At 31.7% G+C, this 20,605-nt stretch overlaps 2 protein-coding genes across 2 annotated transcripts; one reads left to right on the forward strand and one right to left on the reverse strand.

Moving 5' to 3' along the window:
* Window positions 1-4: 4 nt before the first annotated feature.
* Window positions 5-9,858, reverse strand: LOC131940700 (hexosaminidase D). The gene is made up of 7 exons (XM_059299450.1): window positions 9,050-9,858; window positions 8,527-8,760; window positions 8,017-8,213; window positions 5,327-5,495; window positions 4,286-4,395; window positions 2,227-4,069; window positions 5-291 (listed from the first exon to the last, which is right to left on the reverse strand). The coding sequence occupies exons 1-6, from the start codon at window positions 9,839-9,841 to the stop codon at window positions 3,169-3,171; spliced, it is 2,403 nt and encodes an 800-aa protein (XP_059155433.1). The 5' UTR covers window positions 9,842-9,858; the 3' UTR covers window positions 5-291; window positions 2,227-3,168.
* A 3,565-nt stretch (window positions 9,859-13,423) lies between these two features.
* On the forward strand, window positions 13,424-20,245 carry LOC131940712 (ELMO domain-containing protein 3). The gene is made up of 12 exons (XM_059299478.1): window positions 13,424-13,531; window positions 13,869-14,231; window positions 14,324-14,764; window positions 15,594-15,678; window positions 15,814-15,843; window positions 16,065-16,147; window positions 16,430-16,553; window positions 16,761-16,883; window positions 17,926-18,056; window positions 18,390-18,466; window positions 18,563-18,687; window positions 18,978-20,245. Exons 1-12 carry the CDS (start codon window positions 13,508-13,510, stop codon window positions 19,142-19,144), a joined length of 1,773 nt encoding a protein of 590 aa, XP_059155461.1. The 5' UTR covers window positions 13,424-13,507; the 3' UTR covers window positions 19,145-20,245.
* Window positions 20,246-20,605: the final 360 nt, after the last annotated feature.

A 20,605-nucleotide genomic window follows, 5' to 3' on the forward strand; every position in this document is an offset into this window, starting at 1 on the left:
CATCAACTTTAATACAAATATTTATTGTTGAAACAAAATGGAATGTGGAAAAAACAAATATTTAAAAAAACATACAAAAATTGTTTGAATAGTCAAAAATTAATACATGTTATAAGCCAAATATATTAAATGCAAAAAGCATTACAAATTTAAATTTTAAAAAAGCAACATCAAATTATATCAGCAAAAGCTTTTGTATACAAAGAAACATTGTTAATCAGTCTAGAATTGCTCTTGTAATTGGCTACTTTGAAAATCAATTTTATATTGTACAGAAATATCACATTAACCCTTTCCCCGGCGACTGGGTGTAATCGACCCGAAGTCGCTATATTTTTGCTCATATTTTGAGTCTCGTTTTATAAATTTTTCTGGGCCTCATTCCCATCTATAAGGTGGTTGGGATGAACACATTGGAGGTTGTAAATTTTAAAAATATGCGTAAAAAATTTTTTTATGAGGGTTTGAATTTTTTTTATACGGTCCCTGGCAACTGGGTGCTACACACCCGTACACAATTTTGAATGGAAAAAATATTTATAACTTATAAACTGGCCTCTAACAATTTGATTTTACTCATTGTGGGTTAAGTCATTATGTTACATTTTCAAAGTTTAACTATAAATTAACAATCTGAAGGTATTTGAGTAACAAAAATATCAAACCAATTGAAGCAATCAACTTTAGTAACAAAATAATAGAACATTAACACGTTTTAAAATTTGCACCTCAGAGAGCACAGTTGTTAGTTAAAATAACTGGACATTTCCTTTTGCTGGCAGGGAACTTAAGTTATTTTTTTTTTATAAAATATGGGCACCCTTTTAGTGGTGTTACATGAGTCACATGGCCAAAATATTTTAATTCCATACTTATCGGAATTGCTTTGTATGTATTGGATAAATCTACTCCCAACTCTAAAATCAACCACTTGCTAATTAGTAATGATCTCTCCAGAAACATAACACCTTTCTAAATTTGAATGGAATATCTACCATAATGGAAGCAAATATACCATGAGCGTGATGGACTGTTAGTGTTATTGTTGTGAAAGTGAATATGACCCAGAAGGTTGCTGAATTTCTTCATAGAAAATTCTGCCTTCAAAAACTTCCATAAGCAGAACTGTATTGACATACAACTAAATTGTTATTCTGCAGAGTGCCAGTGTCTCCTCTTGCTTTCTCTCCATCTCTGCTAATGCAGTCAAATATTGGTTGTATTATTTTTTGTAACAGAAGAAATATTTAGGGTCAGACTGTTTATAAATTTCCTGAGATTAGCACTTCAGGCAGTGATCTAGTGTACTGTTACTTTGTCTTTCCTGAAAATATTTCTTTTTCTTCACTTTGCACCAGCCGTTTCATTTCATTATGAGTGCCAACTGTTGACACATTATTGATAGTTGAAATGCAGTATATTGGGTAGACCTCGTCATCAGAGCTGCTTGATACTGTTGGCTGCCATTCTTCATCTTCTACCTCTGATACTAATAGTTCAGACTCAAAACTTGTTGGTCATTTTCACCTGCTATACTAAATCTGGCAAATATATTCCTTTATCATTAGCACTTGAGTTTAGACAAAAGCGTTCAAGACTTGTTTCTGTTGTGTTCTCAATAACGTTTGTGACTATTTATAAACCTTACTCTCAGGGTCACAACCTGTAGAACACCCACCCCACTTCCAGTTTGATCAATTAATTGCCCAGTATTAACTTACAAGCAGCATTACAAAGTTGTTTTGCCTTTTTGTCCTCATTCGTACTCCAAATGAGGTAAATGTCAAGTTACTCTAAAAGGCTCGAATGTCTCTATCTACATTCCAGAGCTCCCTAAAAGAGTACAAATCACTATATATGTCCTCCCACAGGCAATCTTACCCCTGCATTTCATTAACCTATTGTAACTCTAAACTACAGTTCTGTCTGTAACTGCAAGTCAGAGCTCCAGCAAAGAGTATAAATCACTACATGTGTCCACCCACAAGTTAACTCTTGCTTGAGAATCCCATCAACCTGTAGTATCATATTACAGCTGTCCCATTGACAACAACATGTCTTGTGTTCCCCATGGCCTCTGTGCCCTGAATACCTCAACTGTGTCAGTATTGTTACCCACCCCACAATGAACAAAGACAAGAATTTACTATAAGAAAGTCTTTGGGTGTGATCCACCCAGTTGCCGGGGACAGGGTACCAAATATGTTGCCGGGGAAAGGGTTAAACTATCTAAGAAGAAAGGTAAACAAAAAAAACCTTTCTCATCTAATTTCTCCAATCACTGTTTCATCAAAATACTTAAAACATTCTGAAACAATTAACTGTCAGCATCAAATGTTAAGTTTGAATTTGTTATGATTTAAATATTTACATTATGTGTTTGTCAAAATTCTTGCAGCTGGCTAGGCATATGAAGAAAGTATCAACAAGATAAATTAAACATTTTTTTAAATAGCCGATACTGATGACACAATACACTTTATCTTTTTTTTAAAAAAAAAACAGACCTTGCAAAGAAGCGAAGAGTACAAAAAGTACATAAGCTGATTTTTACACAACACCTAATATTTACATGGATGGTTAATTACTCATTTTTTCACTTTATAAGTTCACTTTATGTCCAGAACTAAAAATCTTATGCATTTGTTCATAAGCATAGTGTAAGAAGCATAAAATACATTAAAAAACATAATATTAACAAACAATGCATTACTTCTTGAACAAAGCAAAAACATCTATAATCTCACAAATGAACAGTAATTTCAACTGTTCAGTTAATTTAAAAATGGACTATCCTCCTAGGCTCTTCTAGGACATGTCAATCTAACTTTTATAATGTAGTAGGGTATACTTTTTTTTCTGAAAAAGGTATGCTTATTTTGATGGCTAGAGAGATTCCAGATACTTAGTACAAGGTTAACCTGATGTTACCTTTCTTGTGTTTAAGTTAATCTAAAGTGACATTCAAAACATTAAACATATCAAATATCAATTCATAATGGGAATGTAAATTAATTTTTGAAGACAGTTTAATATTTAAAGAAGTGCAAGCATTACAGTACAACAGTTTCAATATTTTACTGTGACAGTTATTTAACTACAAAAATTTCCTGATAGCTGTTTACAACACTAATCTAATGGTTACATAATATTTACTTTGCCCAAATGTTAGTTTGACAGTTTACTTGCTTCCTCAACCTCTTTTAATGCATCAGAGCTTACAGCAGCACCTCTCACTTTTTGCGCTGGTATGTTGTTCATTTTTGCACGCCTTTCATTTTGTATCGACCCTGAATACCCTTTTATTTCTTTCCTTTTTTTGTAAGGCTTGCCCGTTTTATCCTTACTTCTTGGGATATCTTCATCAAGTTTTGGTTGAATAATGTCTTTGTATTTACTATAAACTGGCTGACTTGGAGTGCTTATGTCTTGAAAGTTATTAGCAGAAATGTTTTGTTTTGCAGGAAATCTTCTAGACTTTCTTCCTAAATACCTTGTGTCATTTTTTACCAAACTATACTTATCCTCTGTTCTGGTCACTTCATTTTCTTTCAGCCTCTCATCTGCATTAATTAATTTCACTTTCTCTCTCTTCTCAGAGAAATTCAAACTTTGTGTTTCCATTTGGGCATTTCTTTGCTTTTCAAAACCATTGATGGATGATTTCTGTTTTGAACCGAATTTTGAGAGTCCATTATCAAAAGGCAAAGCAATTTGCACACGTGGAAGAGGGTGCCGACTCCAAACATTAGGTACTAGCAAACGCTGGATCTTTTTCTGAAGTTCATCAATATATCTTTTTCTTTCTTCCACATTTTCATCCATCCATTCATCTACCACATCATCAGCAAAGTACTTACTAAGATAAAACTTTAATGGTACTGATACTTGCAAGTAAAAATTCCTCTGCTTATTTAATCCCATACTCATCACAGTAAGCTGACCAGGATTTGAAAAATTGTGAGCTAACTGGTAATCAGACAACCAGCCATCAATCCTGTGCTTCTGACTCATCTCTGTGTAAGCATACAGCTCTTGGACTGAATGGTAAAGCTCGTGTCCAGGAAATCTAAATAAGAATATTACGGCAAGGATTCTATACACCCGTTTTTTTTTAAGAAAGCACTAGTAATTGTATTGATAACTAAATTACTATATTATCTAGGTGAAGAAAAGAAAGAACAATTGACTAGCTGTAATTGAGCTAAAAACAATTTTAAATTATATATATAATATATGTGCACTTGATTATATTTAAATTTATAATTAAATATAAGAACCATACCTGCAACTTTGAGTAATCTTTGGAAGTTTGGTATGTTTATCTATCTTTGGAACACCCATTTCTATTAGAGAATCACATTGTATTATCTTGCTTGCATTTGAATGAATATCCTGAAGAAAAAAGAATGAATAAATGTGGTCATGTTAAGAGATTTAGTTAAAAACACAAAGTACAATGCTAGTTAATAAAGTATGGAATAAAACAGGTCCTAAGATATTGTGCAAGTTCAAGTAAAAAGAAGCCTTTGGTACCTGTGGTGTGGAGTGTTAAAACTCTTCAAAGTAACAATAGCCAGAAAAAGAAGAGTAATGAATAATAGCTAATTAACTAATGTGTCATATGAATAATATGAAACAGCATCTAAATATATTTATTTGTGGTCTAGCAAAAATCAATTAAAGAAAAGGCAAAACAGTCACATTCAAATATAAACATCACTCAAGAACAGTTCTGACTGCTGTGTCCTTAGAGCATGGAAACAAAGTGTGTCAGAAAGACTCCAACTAAGACTAAACGGCACATATAAAACAATTAAAGTCATTTTAGCATAGGAAGTAATAATGTCTGTGTAGTTAATCTATAATACCATGGCTCAAGCTAAACAAAGCCATATCACATTTGATTAAAGTATCTATGAATATATTTTACAAACACAAAAAGTGCCAATTATAACCATCATTTAAATAATTTAAACTTTCAAATAGAATTCATTTTTAATCAATTTATAATGCACACATGGAGAGGGTTGAGTCTGAAAAAGTTGATTTTTGTGGCTGTGCATCATGTCCATGTGAATCAATAGAAATCATCTTTATACTTATATGCTACAACAAACACAAAACCTTTAACCAGCATACATTTAAATGACAGTTCTTATAAAAATATAAATCAAGCAGCTATTATTTCTATAAATGGAAAAAAAAACAACAACCTGATTTTACTTAAATTTTTTTTTGTAGAAGTCTAAAATGAATGACACCCCCCCCCCCCCTTAACACAATGAAAAAAACTATTAACTATTAAATTATTAAGTCACTATACCGGAGTAAATCCTGCATTTTGCATTGTCTGAAGACAAACAGCCAGACTTGGAATACTGACAGGTAGCAGCTCACACAAAGTTGCAAAGTGGTCGTAACGTGACCAGCCTGTCAAAGCCATGCCCTTGAACCTCATTTCCGGGGTCAAAGCAGAAATCACCTCTAGCCAGCTAAAAAAAGGACAAGAATTACGTTTTTATATAAGGGCAAACAATATCAAATTCTTCGATTCACAGGGATAATATAGAAATAGGAGTGTAATCAATAATGGAGTCATGATTAGTCATGGTTTTTCTTTGTTCTTAATCAGGGGTCTCCAAACTACGGCCCGCGGGCCGGATGCGGCCCGCGAGGCCCTCTCATCCGGCCCGCGGAGATCTTTTTGTCCACGGAAAAAAAACGTTTGTTGGAGTTGGCTGAGGAACTTGCTCAGAACGTCACTACATGCCTGGAAGAAACTGGCCCCCGAACTGAAATTTAATAGTTAATGCGGCCCTCGGACTGAAAAGTTTGGAGACCCCTGTTCTTAATTAATATCAACTTGTTATGCGCCATATAGGCAGTTGACTCAAATTTCAGCCTGCTTTTCTTTCTGGATTTGCTTTAATAGTCTTTGTCCAACCAAGAACAAACTACAAGGCAGCAGTTGTTGCATTTTGGAGTTATCTCCTAGATGGGTTGCTGTCCCCAGCTATCAAGCAGCACCTACCCAGGGAGCTTTACTGCCCTGACCAGTCATGGTTCAAATTTTGAAAGACATGAGCATCATGAGCACAGTCACCAACAGCTGTAACATGATCATGGTTCTAATTTTGAAAGACATGAGCAACATGAGCACAGTCGCCAACAGCTGTAACATGATCATGGTTCTAATTTTGAAAGACATGATGAGCAACATGAGCACAGTCGCCAACAGCTGTAACATGATCAAGGTTCTAATTTTGAAAGACATGAGCAACATGAGCACAGTCACCAAAAGCTATAACATAATCATGGTTCAAATTTTGAAAGACATGAGCAACATGAGCACAGTCACCAACAGCTGTAACATAATCATGGTTCTAATTTTGAAAGACATGAGCAACATGAGCACAGTCACCAAAAGCTATAACATAATCATGGTTCAAATTTTGAAAGACATGAGCAACATGAGCACAGTCACCAAAAGCTATAACATAATCATGGTTCTAATTTTGAAAGACATGAGCAACATGAGCACAGTCACCAAAAGCTATAACATAATCATGGTTCAAATTTTGAAAGACATGAGCAACATGAGCACAGTCACCAACAGCTGTAACATAATCATGGTTCAAATTTTGAAAGACATAAGCAACATGAGCACAGTCACCAAAAGCTGTAACATAATCATGGTTCAAATTTTGAAAGACATGAGCAACATGAGTACAGTCACCAAAAGCTATAACATAATCATGGTTCAAATTTTGAAAGACATAAGCAACATGAGCACAGTCACCAAAAGTGGTAAAATAATCATGGTTCAAATTTTGAAAGACATGAGCAACATGAGCACAGTCACCAAAAGCTGTAACATAATCATGGTTCAAATTTTGAAAGACATGAGCAACATGAGCACAGTCACCAAAAGCTGTAACATAATCATGGTTCAAATTTTGAAAGACATAAGCAACATGAGTACAGTCACCAAAAGCTGTAACATAATCATGGTTCAAATTTTGAAAGACATGAGCAACATGAGCACAGTCACCAAAAGCTGTAACATAATCATGGTTCAAATTTTGAAAGACATAAGCAACATGAGTACAGTCACCAAAAGCTGTAACATAATCATGGTTCAAATTTTGAAAGACATAAGCAACATGAGCACAGTCACCAACAGCTGTAACATAATCATGGTTCAAATTTTGAAAGACATGAGCAACATGAGCACAGTCACCAAAAGCTGTAACATAATCATGGTTCAAATTTTGAAAGACATGAGCAACATGAGCACAGTCACCAAAAGCTGTAACATAATCATGGTTCAAATTTTGAAAGACATAAGCAACATGAGTACAGTCACCAAAAGCTGTAACATAATCATGGTTCAAATTTTGAAAGACATGAGCAACATGAGCACAGTCACCAAAAGCTGTAACATAATCATGGTTCAAATTTTGAAAGACATAAGCAACATGAGTACAGTCACCAAAAGCTGTAACATAATCATGGTTCAAATTTTGAAAGACATGAGCAACATGAGCACAGTCACCAAAAGCTGTAACATAATCATGGTTCAAATTTTGAAAGACATGAGCAACATGAGTACAGTCACCAACAGCTGTAACATAGCATGAGACAACCTTAATTCTGGGGGACCATGGAAGGAAGGAAGTCGTAATCCCCCAAACCTTATGCCTTCACCACTCATACTTCACACCAGAAAGTTCAAACGACATAAGGAGTCAAGTTAATCTGTTTTGCGTCTGCATATAAAGTGATAGCCTAGCCCCTTACCAGCTAATGATAAGATTAAGGTACCCAACATAGCTGAGTGGACTGAACCAAACTCCAGATGTTTGAGCTAGTATTTGTGTGCTCTATCCTTTGATCATGCTGTTCCATAATAATGAAAGTACAAAGGTAAAAATTATTTTTAAAAAGTTTACCCTCCTGCTGAGCCAACTAGAACAACAACAGATTTAAGCATCATATTTAAAATGAGTTAACCTGAAATGATTTTTCAAGTAGTACTGTGGCTCAGCAAAAAACTGTCGGCTCCCAGATGCCCCTTTAAAAGCTGATGCGATCCATACATTTTTGAAAAGACTTGCATATTTTTTCCAGATGGTCATGTTAACTCTGTCAAAAACATTATCCCCATAGTTCCAAACCATTATTTCAACCAATGATGGCAATTCAGCTTTCTGTAAATAAATAATGAAAATATCTTAAATATAAATTAAAACACATAATAAAAAAGTTAACATAATGTATCTTTTCATTACAGTGGAATAGCTTTTTATAATATTCGAAAATAATGTTTTTAAGTATTTCTATCAGTGTATGTTATATCATCAAGATGTTTAGGATTTGATGTAGTGCCCATGTGAAATATAACAACCATATTTTAAATATTCAAAATTAATAAAAGCAAGATTTTCTTGAAATTAGATCTACATTTAAAATGTATATAACAATAATTAAAAGCAATGCATCATTGCATCATGAGAATTTTACCTTAATTGATTCACTGCTAACTTCCCTGATCATATCATCCCAAATTATTGGTACAACTTTTTGGTCCCCAAACTTTTTGACTATTTCAGCTACTTTTACCAAATGATTTATCATCATTTCATGCTTAGAAAGTCCTTTAGATATCAAGTATGTAGAACTTGCACCACGACCAAATTCATATGCTTCATCACAACCAATGTGTAAATAAGAAGTACTCGGATGAGCAGCCAAAATCTGAAAACAAATATTTTAACTATATATGGTGTTAAAATCTTAACCAATCATGTCAAGTTGTAGGCCTATTTTGGAATAGATATTGTTATATATGAATTAAAAAAAATTAAATACAGAAAGTAACATTTATTTTACAACTAGCATATTAAGAATGTCAGGATGCACTGCTATTCTACATAAAGATCATTAGCAGAACTGTCTTTCAGAAAAGCATGCAGCATTAACTTATTTAGGTATCTGACTACCAGCAAAGTGTTATTGACTTAAGATTAAAAATATACACACTCACCTGTTTCACCATTTCACCTATAACTTTATAAGATCGCTCAGAAGTAACATCTATTACTTGAGGAGTGCTTTTGGTTTCTCTCAGATCCTTGAAAACTGACTTGAGAACAAATTCCATATGTCCAAAAGTTTGAATTAACGGAATAACCTCCATTTTATAACTATTTGCTTTTTCCAGGAAATCCTTTATTTCTTTCACAGTATAAGAGTTCAAGGCTGAAATGTTTGATAACATTCCAGAGTAGGGAAACATATCCTCATATTCCACTAAAAGACCTGTGGCTCCTAGTTTAGACAATACTGGAATTAAGTCCAATAAATAGTTCATTTTTGGTGCTGCTCCTTTTAAATCTAGGTGGACCAATCTTTTCATTGAACTAACAGGGCTTTTTATTTCATCAAAAGTGCGATAATTTCCTTCCGGAACCCCTTTTTCCTTCTTTCTAAACATATTATTTTCCAAGGACTGTTTTTCATCATTTTCTGATGGTAAAATATCATATCTGCTGTTATGTGGATTGCCCTGGTGTAACAGCTCTTTGTTTGAGAAAATATCTTGCTGTAATTTATTATCAAAGCCTCTGTTTACTTGTTGATTTTCTCTGTTATTATTCATCACAAAAGCTCTGTCTCCGATTTTAAGGTCTTTACTGCTAATGCCAAGGTTCATTTGGGGAGATAAATTATCTTTGGGGGTGACATCAGGTGAAATTAAAGACCTCCATGAAATATAAAAGATAACGAGACCAACTGCAAACAGAACTACAAATACGATTCCTGATCGGCCTCTCATGCTGCCTCTTCTTCCCATTGAGTCTAAAAAAAAAAGACAAGGTGGAGAATTTCATTCAATTCTCTTTTTGGAATTTTAATTTGAATATTTGATTGACATAGTGGGGAAAAAAATGATTAAATTAAATTATAAGGCCTAGATTATGTTACTAATTTTCTAGCAGATTGTGATGAAATATACCAGATAAAGTTGGTACTACAGTAAACTTGCTAGGCGGATACAAATTGAAAAACTAAATTTTACATCATCACAAAATTCAGAACTCCCTTTAAGCGTAATTTAAGTTAATCTCTAAGTGACACAGTAGGTTCTTGCAAGTGGACTCAAAATATTAAACATATCAATTCATAGTAGGAATGTAAATTAATTTTTAAGACAGTTAAACATTTAATTTTAAAGAAGTGCAAGCATTACACTGATTACAGTATGCTGAATATTTTTTAGTAACCACCACTATAAAGTACTGCAAGCATTAGATGATTACAGTATGCTGAATATTTTACAGTAACTACTACTAGACCAGTGGTTCTTAACTTGGGTTCGATTGAACCCAGGGGTGATTCAGTCTCAGGGGGTAAGGACACACACCAGACTCATAGGATTTGCAATTGGATTTTGTCAGTGCTGACAATAAAACCAGCAGCCATGACCAACGACAGTTCAAATATGACAACACAACATAATAATACACTGCTCTAGAGTGATATAACACCAGAGTTTCTTTAAGGCATCTCTTTGAGGGGGGGGGGGCTATGACACCCTCCCCCTCAAGAAGTCTACCGACAGCCTGAGTGAAAATGTATTCTTTTACTAGTGTGTGTGTGTCCCCCCCCCTTCCCCGGAGAAAAAGTCTGAAAAAAAAAACACTGGATAACACATATTGGTATTGTGACATTTTCATAGTGTGAAACCCTTGATGTCACGACACACATCATGAATAGTGTCATTGCCACAGCTGATCATGTAAATATGATAATTTTATGTGCAGTGTCAAACATACTTTTTATTTCTATATTTTGGCCCAGTAGTCAACTTGTGACTGCAATAATGGTTCTTCTTGTGATTTCTTTCTAAATATTTTAATCCCTTCATTCTAACTATGTCTAGTAAAAAAACAAGAGATCGAACGAATATATACCAAATGGATTTACATTTATAACAGAACTAGATGGAGTCAGTGTACTAACTGCATGATTTGAATGCTAAGTTCAAGTTGTGTCTAGAACCAGCAAAACTAAGACAACACTTCCTTAAGCTGCAAGGAGATAAAGAAAATACAAGAAAAACACAATGCCAATGCATGCAGAAGTTAAGGTGAAACCAGGCATTTCTCATTTGTGAACTGGCGTCTGAAAGTGAAAGGCAACAACAGTGGACACACTGACAATGAATTGATTAAATCATTATTCATATATTATATAATATATTAAGTCAAGTGATATGCAATAGATCAATAGGGTCAAAATATTAATTGTTTTTGTAGGCCTAACCTTTAGTTTAATGTGTGAAAATCATATTTTAATGAAAATTTCTTAATGGTTTTGTTCTATAAACACAGATACAGGGATGTTGATTTGATACACTGTCTTGATTTTGAGTTTATAATTTAATAATTTTGTGCACCAGTAAAATACAAATTTTAGGCTTTTTTATTTAATATTTCAATTTTAGTTTAGAAATAGCCTAAAAGTAAATTCAGTCAGTAAAGTAAATGGAGGCGAGCGAGTTGACGAGATTCCGTCCCAAATGTTGTTGACATGGAATAAAAACGTGCTTTTTAGATTTAGACCGTAAAAAAAAATAAAAAATAAAAACTTAAGCCTAAAATTAATTTTGAAATTTTATATTTTTAGAATAAATGTTATAAAAGTTGCAAATCCAGAGAACTTGAAAATAATTTGTTGAGTTTAAGGCTACATTTCTATTTATTTTCATCAAGCCTAAGTTATAACCGGATGTTTCACTTTCGTAAGACAAATATTGATTGGCTGTACAGTAACTTAGTGATCGATAACTATTTGTTTACAAAACTTTGCAGATCAAGTTTTTAAATTACAATGCAAATTTAAAACCCCATGACCTAGTTTTCTATTTTTAGCTTACAATGTGTACAATAAAATCAATGGCGGCCTATCCAATAGCAGGATGCCATTGTTTATGTCGCCATTACACGTGAAAACCAAATTGTTTTTGCTTTTTTTTTAATGTTTATTTAGTTACCGAAAATATTATAAACATCAAATACATCCAATCTTTAGTAAAGTCCGAAAAAAACCAGATAGACAGGATTTTATAACCATATTAATTGTAACTACGCTGTGCATGATTTTTAAATGAATTTATACACCTCTCAAATACCTTTGAGACTTTTCTCGCTGGTGTCCATTGGACCAAATTCTACTACTGTACTAGTCTAGTATTAGTACAGTGACAGTACACTAGATCTAGATCTAGATTCTAGTATCTACTTACTAGTCTACTTTAAGTACATCAAAATCAAATGAGTATTTTTAGATTCTTAATTTCTATTCTATCTAGAATCTAGATTGTTGAAGTCTAGATCTAGAACGCAATAAAAATTTGTTTGGCAATGTAGATCTAGACTAGATCTATAAGCTGGTGTTTGTTGGCCCTAACGAACCCAAACTGTGCCAGGTAACAACAATATTCCAGTCTAAATTAAAATTAAACCTGGGCAGGTGTATCTGAACTACACTTTCAAATAATTAATTTTGTATCTTGTAAAGTAACTTATTAAAAAAAGAATTAGATCTAAATTGTTTTCTGAAATTTAGGAATAATAAATTAAAGTATATTTTTTGAGACTATGAAATGAATTAGAGTCTAGAATCTAGATCTAATTAATTAGTACAACAGATCAATTTTGTTTTTTTAGAATAGATTTTTACGTTTCGGTGCATCTTTCAGCACAGGTTTTTAGATAAACTGGTTCCTACATGGCTACCATAGACGCTTTCCTACAATTCTTATTAATTTTTAAAATTAAATAGTTCTACCACTAAACATTCTTTAAATTCGCATAAATTAAAGTTAACCGCTTTCTGCAAATACTAGATCTATTTAACGATATTCAAGTTATAAATGACTTATTTATTAGTTTATTACTGATACAACCAACCAAGGTTTTTTTTTTCTAAATTCTTTTCAGTGATGATTTGATTTTGATCAGATTTAGTTTTAGTGATGTGTCAGAGTGAGACTGATTCCTAAATTTAACTAAATTATAAAATTAGTTAATTGCCTAAATAATAAATATTATTCAGTAAATTAATACTTTTAATAATGTGTTAATACTAAAAGTAAAAAATATTTTAATATTTATTTAGTTATTAAATATTATAATATTATGGAATATTTTCAATATATTAATAATATAAATATAGGCATAGGCCTTAATTAATTAATCCTAAATTAATAAACACAAAATAAATTATTTTAAATTTTATTCATAGATCTTGCTCCATTTTCAATTATTATTATAATTAAAATATTAATTTAATATAGGATTATACTAATTATAAAATAATAGGCTCTAAGTAAAAATTAGTATCTTATCTCTTACATTATGCTGTATACACTGTACATAGATCTACTTTTATTATCAGTTTTTTTTTAGCTTTGAAACCTGATTTATTAATATTTACAATGGATACATCACAGTCCATACAAGTAAGAAGGCTTATAAAAAAATTAAATTACTGAATAACTTAGTCTTTTATATTAGAAATTGGAGACATGCAGACATGAACATTTTTAATGAAGATTTTTCCCTGTCATTGTTACTGTTCTTGTTAGGATTCATGTCAGGGATGTTGTAAGAGAAGCAATACTACTAAAACATAGCTTCAGCATTTTCACTTGTATTATAATTGTTTTGCGTAATGCTTGTGTTATCCAGACTTGACGATATGTGTATAAGTAGTTGCTAAAGTTTAAGTGGCTCAGAGAAAAAAAAATTAAAAACCTTAACTAAATTATTAATTGTTAATATTACATTTTTCAATAGATGGATCTATTAAGTGATATTGCTGTTTCAATTGATGAACTGGATTTTGAGATTACAGAGAATGATGAAGATAGAGGCATGGCTAATGCTCACTTGCAAAACTGTGCTGATATTTACCCAGAGGATAAAAGATGCATCATCACAGATGAGAAAATTACAGAAAGAGACAGTGATGTGGACAGTAGTCATTTGCCATACTGTGCTGATATTAATTTAGAAGACTTAACATGTATAATCTCAGATGAGAAAAATACAGAGATGTATAGTGATAGTGCAAGAGGCATGGTTAATAGCCATTTGCAATACTGTGCTGATGTTGATTTAGAAGATTTAACATGCATAATCTCAGATGAGATGGACAAAGTAAGAAGTTTTGCTCTTCTAAGTAATTTTAGTAATGTATAGTTAAGATCTTAAATGTTTTGAAAATATTTGGTCATAATTGTTTTTTCCAGGTTGGAACTGAAATAATTGAATGCCATGCAGAAAAAGAAAAAAACTTTAATGACATTAATCATTTAGTAGATGACAACGCAGAATTTGAGGACTGTAAAAAAGATTCTCTTTTTGATTCTCTGATAACAAAAATGAAAAGTGAAATGGAGGATGAATTAGAAGATGAATTTGAATTTCCAGAGGTTTCAGTTCCTTCAGAAGTTAAGCAAAACAATGTGTGTAGTTTACACACAAATATTAATGCAGAATTAGAGACTATTAATCAGCAGAAAACTGTCACAGTTGCAGATAGTTATGAATCAAAAGGAGGTCCAGATTTTACTTCATCTCCTCAAAGAATACAGGAGGACAGCGATCAGTTTGATTGCGTTACTGAGAATGGAAACTTTAAAAGCTACAATAAAAATATTAATCATGAAAATCAATTGACAGAGATGCAGGTTAGTATTTTAAATTAAGTATTATGATGGAGAAACTGGTGGTATCTAATATAAGTTATTTTTAATTTAGGATTCATTTGCTATCTATTACGAACACAAAAATATTTAGAGTCATTGAGTATAGCCTTATAAATATGTAAATGTTTCTAAGGTCTAGGTTTTCAAACATTTTTATTAAATTTCAAGCTTGGAATATTTATAAATTATGTATGGAAAAATAAATTCCTTCAAGAAAATAAATTATTTTTGTTAAAAAGTGCAAGATTTTTTATAGTATTTTTTAAATGAGCTGCAACAACTAAGTTGAAAATTATAACATGTATGGAAACAAACTCATTTGGTCATGTAAATAATATTTGCCTTTGCTATTTATATGGGATATAACTTTTGCCTCCAAATTCTACTAAATAGCCAATTTTGTATAACAGTTAAGTTAAGTTCCCTTTCAAACCTGACGGTCTATGGGGCAAGTGAAGTAGAGTTCACTTGTTTCTGTGACCTAGGCATATGAAGAGATAATGTGGTCAGCACTATGCCCAGCTGCTTTTACTTTCCCTAACGTGAGTTAGGTACCCATCAGAGTTGGGTGGACTCAGGGACAATCTACTAACTTGAACCCGGATTCGAACTCGAGACTCACGGGTAAGTAGCCCAGCTCTCTACCGCTAGACCACTCCGTCCCATATAACAGTATCATTAGTTTAAAATGAGTATAACAATTATTATTCTTAATGTAGAATGGTATCATTCTAAGCAAAAGAAAACCTCATAAATTGTGTTTTTTTTTTTAAAACTTATTTTTCACGGCTATTCCAATCGCATATTTCAGTTTGAAGAAAATGGGGAAGCAACTAATACATATCCAAGTGAAACAAAAAATAATGAATGGGAAAATATTCAAACAATTGAACCAGGTAAGCATATTTTGAGGGTATTTTATTATTTGAACAATTAAACCAGGTAAGCAAATTTTGCTGGTATTTTATTTAATAAATTAAGCAAAACACTTAAACACATTAAATACAGAAATAAGATAATTTTTTTTTTAGGTTTTGCAAAACCAGGCCAAAATGTAACAGGTAAGATGTGTGTTACTAATTTTTTTAATGTAATGTATTTTACCTTCATTAAAATAAATAAAAATTTTATTAAATAAAAAGGGTTATGCTTAATACAGATTTTGAAACTATTTTATGATTACAAATACACTGTTCGTGTTGTCGATGAATTTCTTTTGCATTTTGCCTGTTGTAATTAAAGCAAAATGTAACTATTATTTAAAGAACACATTTTTCTCTAGTTGCAGTTAGTGAATCCAAGCCTTTAACTGTGTTTTCTGAATGTTGGTCTCATTTTACTTCTGTTGATTATGCAGGAATCAGGGTAATATTTACATTTTAAGTTTTTATTTATTGCAGAGTAACTATCCTCAAAAATCAAACATTTTATGTCATATCACACTAGCACACATTTTTTTAGAAATGACATTTTGATAATTCTGCCAAGTTTATCAGGTAAATATGAATCATGTTCATTAATTTAATTTAAAAAAAAATGTTTTGTAATATGAATATGTTTTGTGCCCAACCATTCAAGATTTAAAAAACATTTTGTCATGGTGAAATTAACCCCTTAACTAACATTAAATTGTCTACTAAATTCTAGGAACATATAAAAACTCATGTTGAGAGGCGAGGATTCTCCGCCTTTATAAACTTACTCTTTGGACCCCCAAAACTACACAGAGAATTATTGCAACAGCGAGATTTAGTGTTTTGTGTTGCTGCAAGTTAGTATTTATCTTTTATACAGATTAAATTCATGCAATATACACAATTATATTTATATACATATACATAAATAACTATAGGGCCTACATACTAACAATCAGGCCTAGTTGGAAGTTATAATTACAAAACATGGATTAATTGAGAACAGCAATCTATTGAGTATTAAAAAATTAGATTATGTATTTATGTATAAATTTTATTTCCAGCTCCATTTGATAATGAGAATGTAAATCACAACCAAATTCTACAAACAATTTATCGTTGCTTAACTGGTTCAAAGTTTGACTGTCAACGCTATGGTAGTCATTGGGAAGAAATAGGATTTCAAGGTCACTTTGTTACTTAAATCACATTTCAGCTATTTTTTAAAATTAATGTTTGTTATTAACTTGTAATTTTTTATTCATTCTTATTTGTAATATTGAAGGGAATTTACTCCAACACTTTTATTACATGTCAGCATGTTATGCATAATATGGTCTGTTGACTCTAGATTTGCTTTCGAAGCCTTTGTCCACCAAAGAACAATCCAAGGTAGCAGTTTTTTTGAGTTTGGATTTTTCTCTCCTAGATGGGTTGCTGTTCCCAGCTAATTAGTCATATCCGCCCAAGTCTGAACTTGAGACTTTTGGAATTAGCAATCATACTTTCTGTCTGTTGACTAGCATTTTTTAATATTTTAAAATTTAAAGTTTACTAAAAAAAAATAAAGCAGAGACACCCTTCCCTTTGGAATCTGACAGTAAATAGTGGAGGTGAATATAATTCAGGTGTTTCCTTGACCTTAGCATATGAAGAGATGGAGCAACACTTTAGTTTCCTTAATATGAGTCTGGGTGGAGACATCCAATGGATAAGATTGTGTAGATATGTCTTGTGGGTTAGTATTTCTCCAACCCACCACCTGGCCATAGCATCTCACAAAATATCAGCAAAATTGTTATAAAACTACAGTTTAGAATATTGATAAATATGGTTTCCACTCAAATAATACCTGGAGCCTAATACCCTAGACTTTTAATTTCAAAACACATAATCTTTGAACAGACGAAGACTTGAAATTGCAAAAAAATATTTATTAACATAATCATCTCAGTATTATGTTATATTAATTTATTCAACTATTAATTATATAAATATATTTATAATTTTTAATTATATTTTAACCTAAAACATTAACTTTATTTTACTATTTTATTATTAGTTCATTTCACTATGCAGTCTGTTATAAAAGTCAATTATCTTCAATAATTTAATCAGGCAGGAAAGCTACATGTTTAATTACTTGGGGATTAAATGGGATTATTTGATGTGCATTCCAGTAGACATTTTCCTAACCAAAAAGCCAATTGAAAGATCACTACTCTACAGGTAATGATCCAGCTACAGACCTTAGAGGCACTGGGATGTTAGCTTTAGCACAGCTGCTTTTTTTCTTAAGAGACCAGAGAACTAAAGATCTTGCAAGAGATGTTTACAAGCTATCTTTACATCCTACACAAGTGAGTTTTAAAACACTTAACTGGATGGTGCCATATTTTACATGTAAACTTGATGAATTAATGATTATGCACATTTGGTCATTTACTGTGAATAAAAAATGAATCTCAACTTTTGTAATTAGATAATTGTGTACATTTCTTTAAATTCAATAGATTGTGAGAGTTTAATTTTTTTTTGTATGCAACAAAACACGCTATTTTAAAATTTCATTCTTCATTTTTTAGAATTTTATCATAATATTTTATCATTTCTCAAAACATTCATTTCTTTGGATTTAAACTTTTGTTTTTTTTATTCTTATAGTAACTGGAAATATTTTTAAAATCCCACAGAACTTTCCTTTTTGTGTTATGGGAATAAATCTATCAAGGATTTGTTTACAAGTTTTACGAGAAGATTTATACAATAGGCGAGTGGCCAATTTTATTTTACTAGTTTATTTCTTCAGTAATAAATTTTGACAGATCTTTTGAAAGTATTATAATACATTTATCAACTTTTGCAGGGAATGCAATAAGTGTGGTAATGTGATAGACACCCTGAACAGTGTTTATGCATGTCTGTTTCTTAAACTTTACAATCTGTGGAAAAAGGGCAAAACAATTGCTGATTCTGGATTTGTTATTCGAGGTATGGGTCTTTATTTCATCAGCTTTATGAAAAGTTATGATTATATAACATCAAAATGAATCTTGTTTTTCACACAACTGCTCTCATTAGTATAATAAAGCTTAGTTACTGTTTAGTATCTCATTGTCATTTACTTTTATTATTTAAAATAGCCAATATTGTAGATAATACTAAGTCTACTTGACAAACCTTGTAGTAGTTTCTTAATTACTGTTATGAATGGCTTGAATTAGATTTAAAATTAGCACTTAATATGATGATTATTTAAAAATAATTTTCTCTTTTATTAGATGTGGAGACATATTGTCGGAAAAATTCAAAAACTTTGCTAAAAGATTTAGAGATCTACATCAAAACTTCAAAAGAGCATGGTTGTTTAGGAGATCCATCAACAGCTGAGTTATCTTTCTTTAGTGTGTGCAATCAAGAGGATAAAAGAAACTCACAGTTGTATTAAATGTTTGTATTTTGCTTAACTTAAATGCAGAAAAAATGAAACATAAAACTTACAATGCTGATAAATATCTTTAATTATACATTAGTAGATGTACTTAATGTAAATAGCTTATGAAAATTATGAAATTTTCTTTGAGCTTTACCTTGCTGAGAAGATATTCTGTAAAGTATTTCTTTAACTACAGAAAGTACATTGTTCCTGTGATGTATTTGCTGATGTCATAAATTTACATCAGTTATTGCATTTAAGCAATATTTTGTCTGAAAATATGCATATATCAGTAATAAATGTGAAACTATATATACAATTTATACTTTAAGATTATGTAAACCACATGAGCTGTGATTTTCATGTTAATATTTTGAATTTCTTTCCACTTAATGCCTACAGAAATCAAGTGCTTAGACTAGAGTTAAATGGCCTACATAAATTTTTACAAACCATTTTTGGTTTTCAACACTGTTACGATATGTAATTAATTAATTATGTTTCTAGTATTGTTTTAAATATTGTATTTTAGTGTAGTTCTATATACTGTATCTTATTATTCTTATGACTATATTTATTTTAATCTAGTCATTAGCCTATATTTGTATTAAATTGCAACAGTTGTTTATCAATTTACTACATTGTAAAAAAATTATTTTGTGTGCTTTTTTTGTGTGGAACATTTTTAATTGCATTACCATTTTATTCATTATCTAGGCTTTCTATATTTATTACAGAAAAAGCAACACACCCATAATTCAACATAGTAAGCCCTACAGGTATAAAAAAACCATTGAATAGAAATATATTATAGTGAATTATCATTGTCTGGTTGTTAATGAAGCTTAATTTTAAACATATTTTGGGGAGCAGCTTACATCTCGTGGTCATAGTGTATATTTAAGTCAGAGAGTGTGGCATAGGAGGGATTTTTAGGGGGAGAGGAAATTTTTTTTTTAAAATTCCAAATATATACTTAAACAAATATTAGGTAAACATAAGCTTTTTGACCTGACAGTCATTAGGGCAGGTAAAGTAGAGTCTCATTGACATTGGATATAAATAAAGGGATACTGTGGTGGATTCTATACCAAGTCGCCATTACTTCCCCAACATGTCAGGTACTTTTCAGAGTAAGGTACAAATATTCTACAGACTTGACTCTAAGATCTGAACATTTGTGCACATAGTAAAGTACCCTTTCAAAACAGACGGTTCATGGGGCAGGTGAAGTAGAGTTTACTTGTTTTAGTGACCTTTGCATATGAAAAAGTAGTGTGGTCCGCTGCCTTTACTTTACAGGTTCCATTCAGAGCTGGTTAGACTCAAGACGTTCAGGTTAGCAGTTGTATGCTCTACCATCTGGCCATGCCGTTCCATATTTGTGTACATATTCCACATATATTCCATAATAAAATTGAAAATCAATACATCGAAAGTGACACAAAAGCCCCTACCTATCTACGCCACAAA

Source organism: Physella acuta, unplaced genomic scaffold (assembly GCF_028476545.2).
Source record: "Physella acuta isolate Inbredline_101_S28 unplaced genomic scaffold, ASM2847654v3 ptg000325l, whole genome shotgun sequence".
In the NCBI taxonomy this organism is placed as follows: domain Eukaryota; kingdom Metazoa; phylum Mollusca; class Gastropoda; family Physidae; genus Physella; species Physella acuta.

Excerpts from the sequence above, each read along its gene's own strand:
- LOC131940700 (XM_059299450.1), bottom strand. The coding sequence starts at position 9,841 with ATGAGAGGCCGATCAGGAATCGTATTTGTAGTTCTGTTTGCAGTTGGT. Across the intron at positions 8,214-8,526 it reads TTAGCAGTGAATCAATTAAG|AAAGCTGAATTGCCATCATT; the intron begins GTAAAATTCTCA and ends ATTTATTTACAG. Across the intron at positions 5,496-8,016 it reads TACTTGAAAAATCATTTCAG|CTGGCTAGAGGTGATTTCTG; the intron begins GTTAACTCATTT and ends TCCTTTTTTTAG.
- LOC131940712 (XM_059299478.1), top strand. The coding sequence starts at position 13,508 with ATGGATACATCACAGTCCATACAA. Across the intron at positions 13,532-13,868 it reads ATACATCACAGTCCATACAA|ATGGATCTATTAAGTGATAT; the intron begins GTAAGAAGGCTT and ends ATTTTTCAATAG. Across the intron at positions 15,844-16,064 it reads ACCAGGCCAAAATGTAACAG|TTGCAGTTAGTGAATCCAAG; the intron begins GTAAGATGTGTG and ends ATTTTTCTCTAG.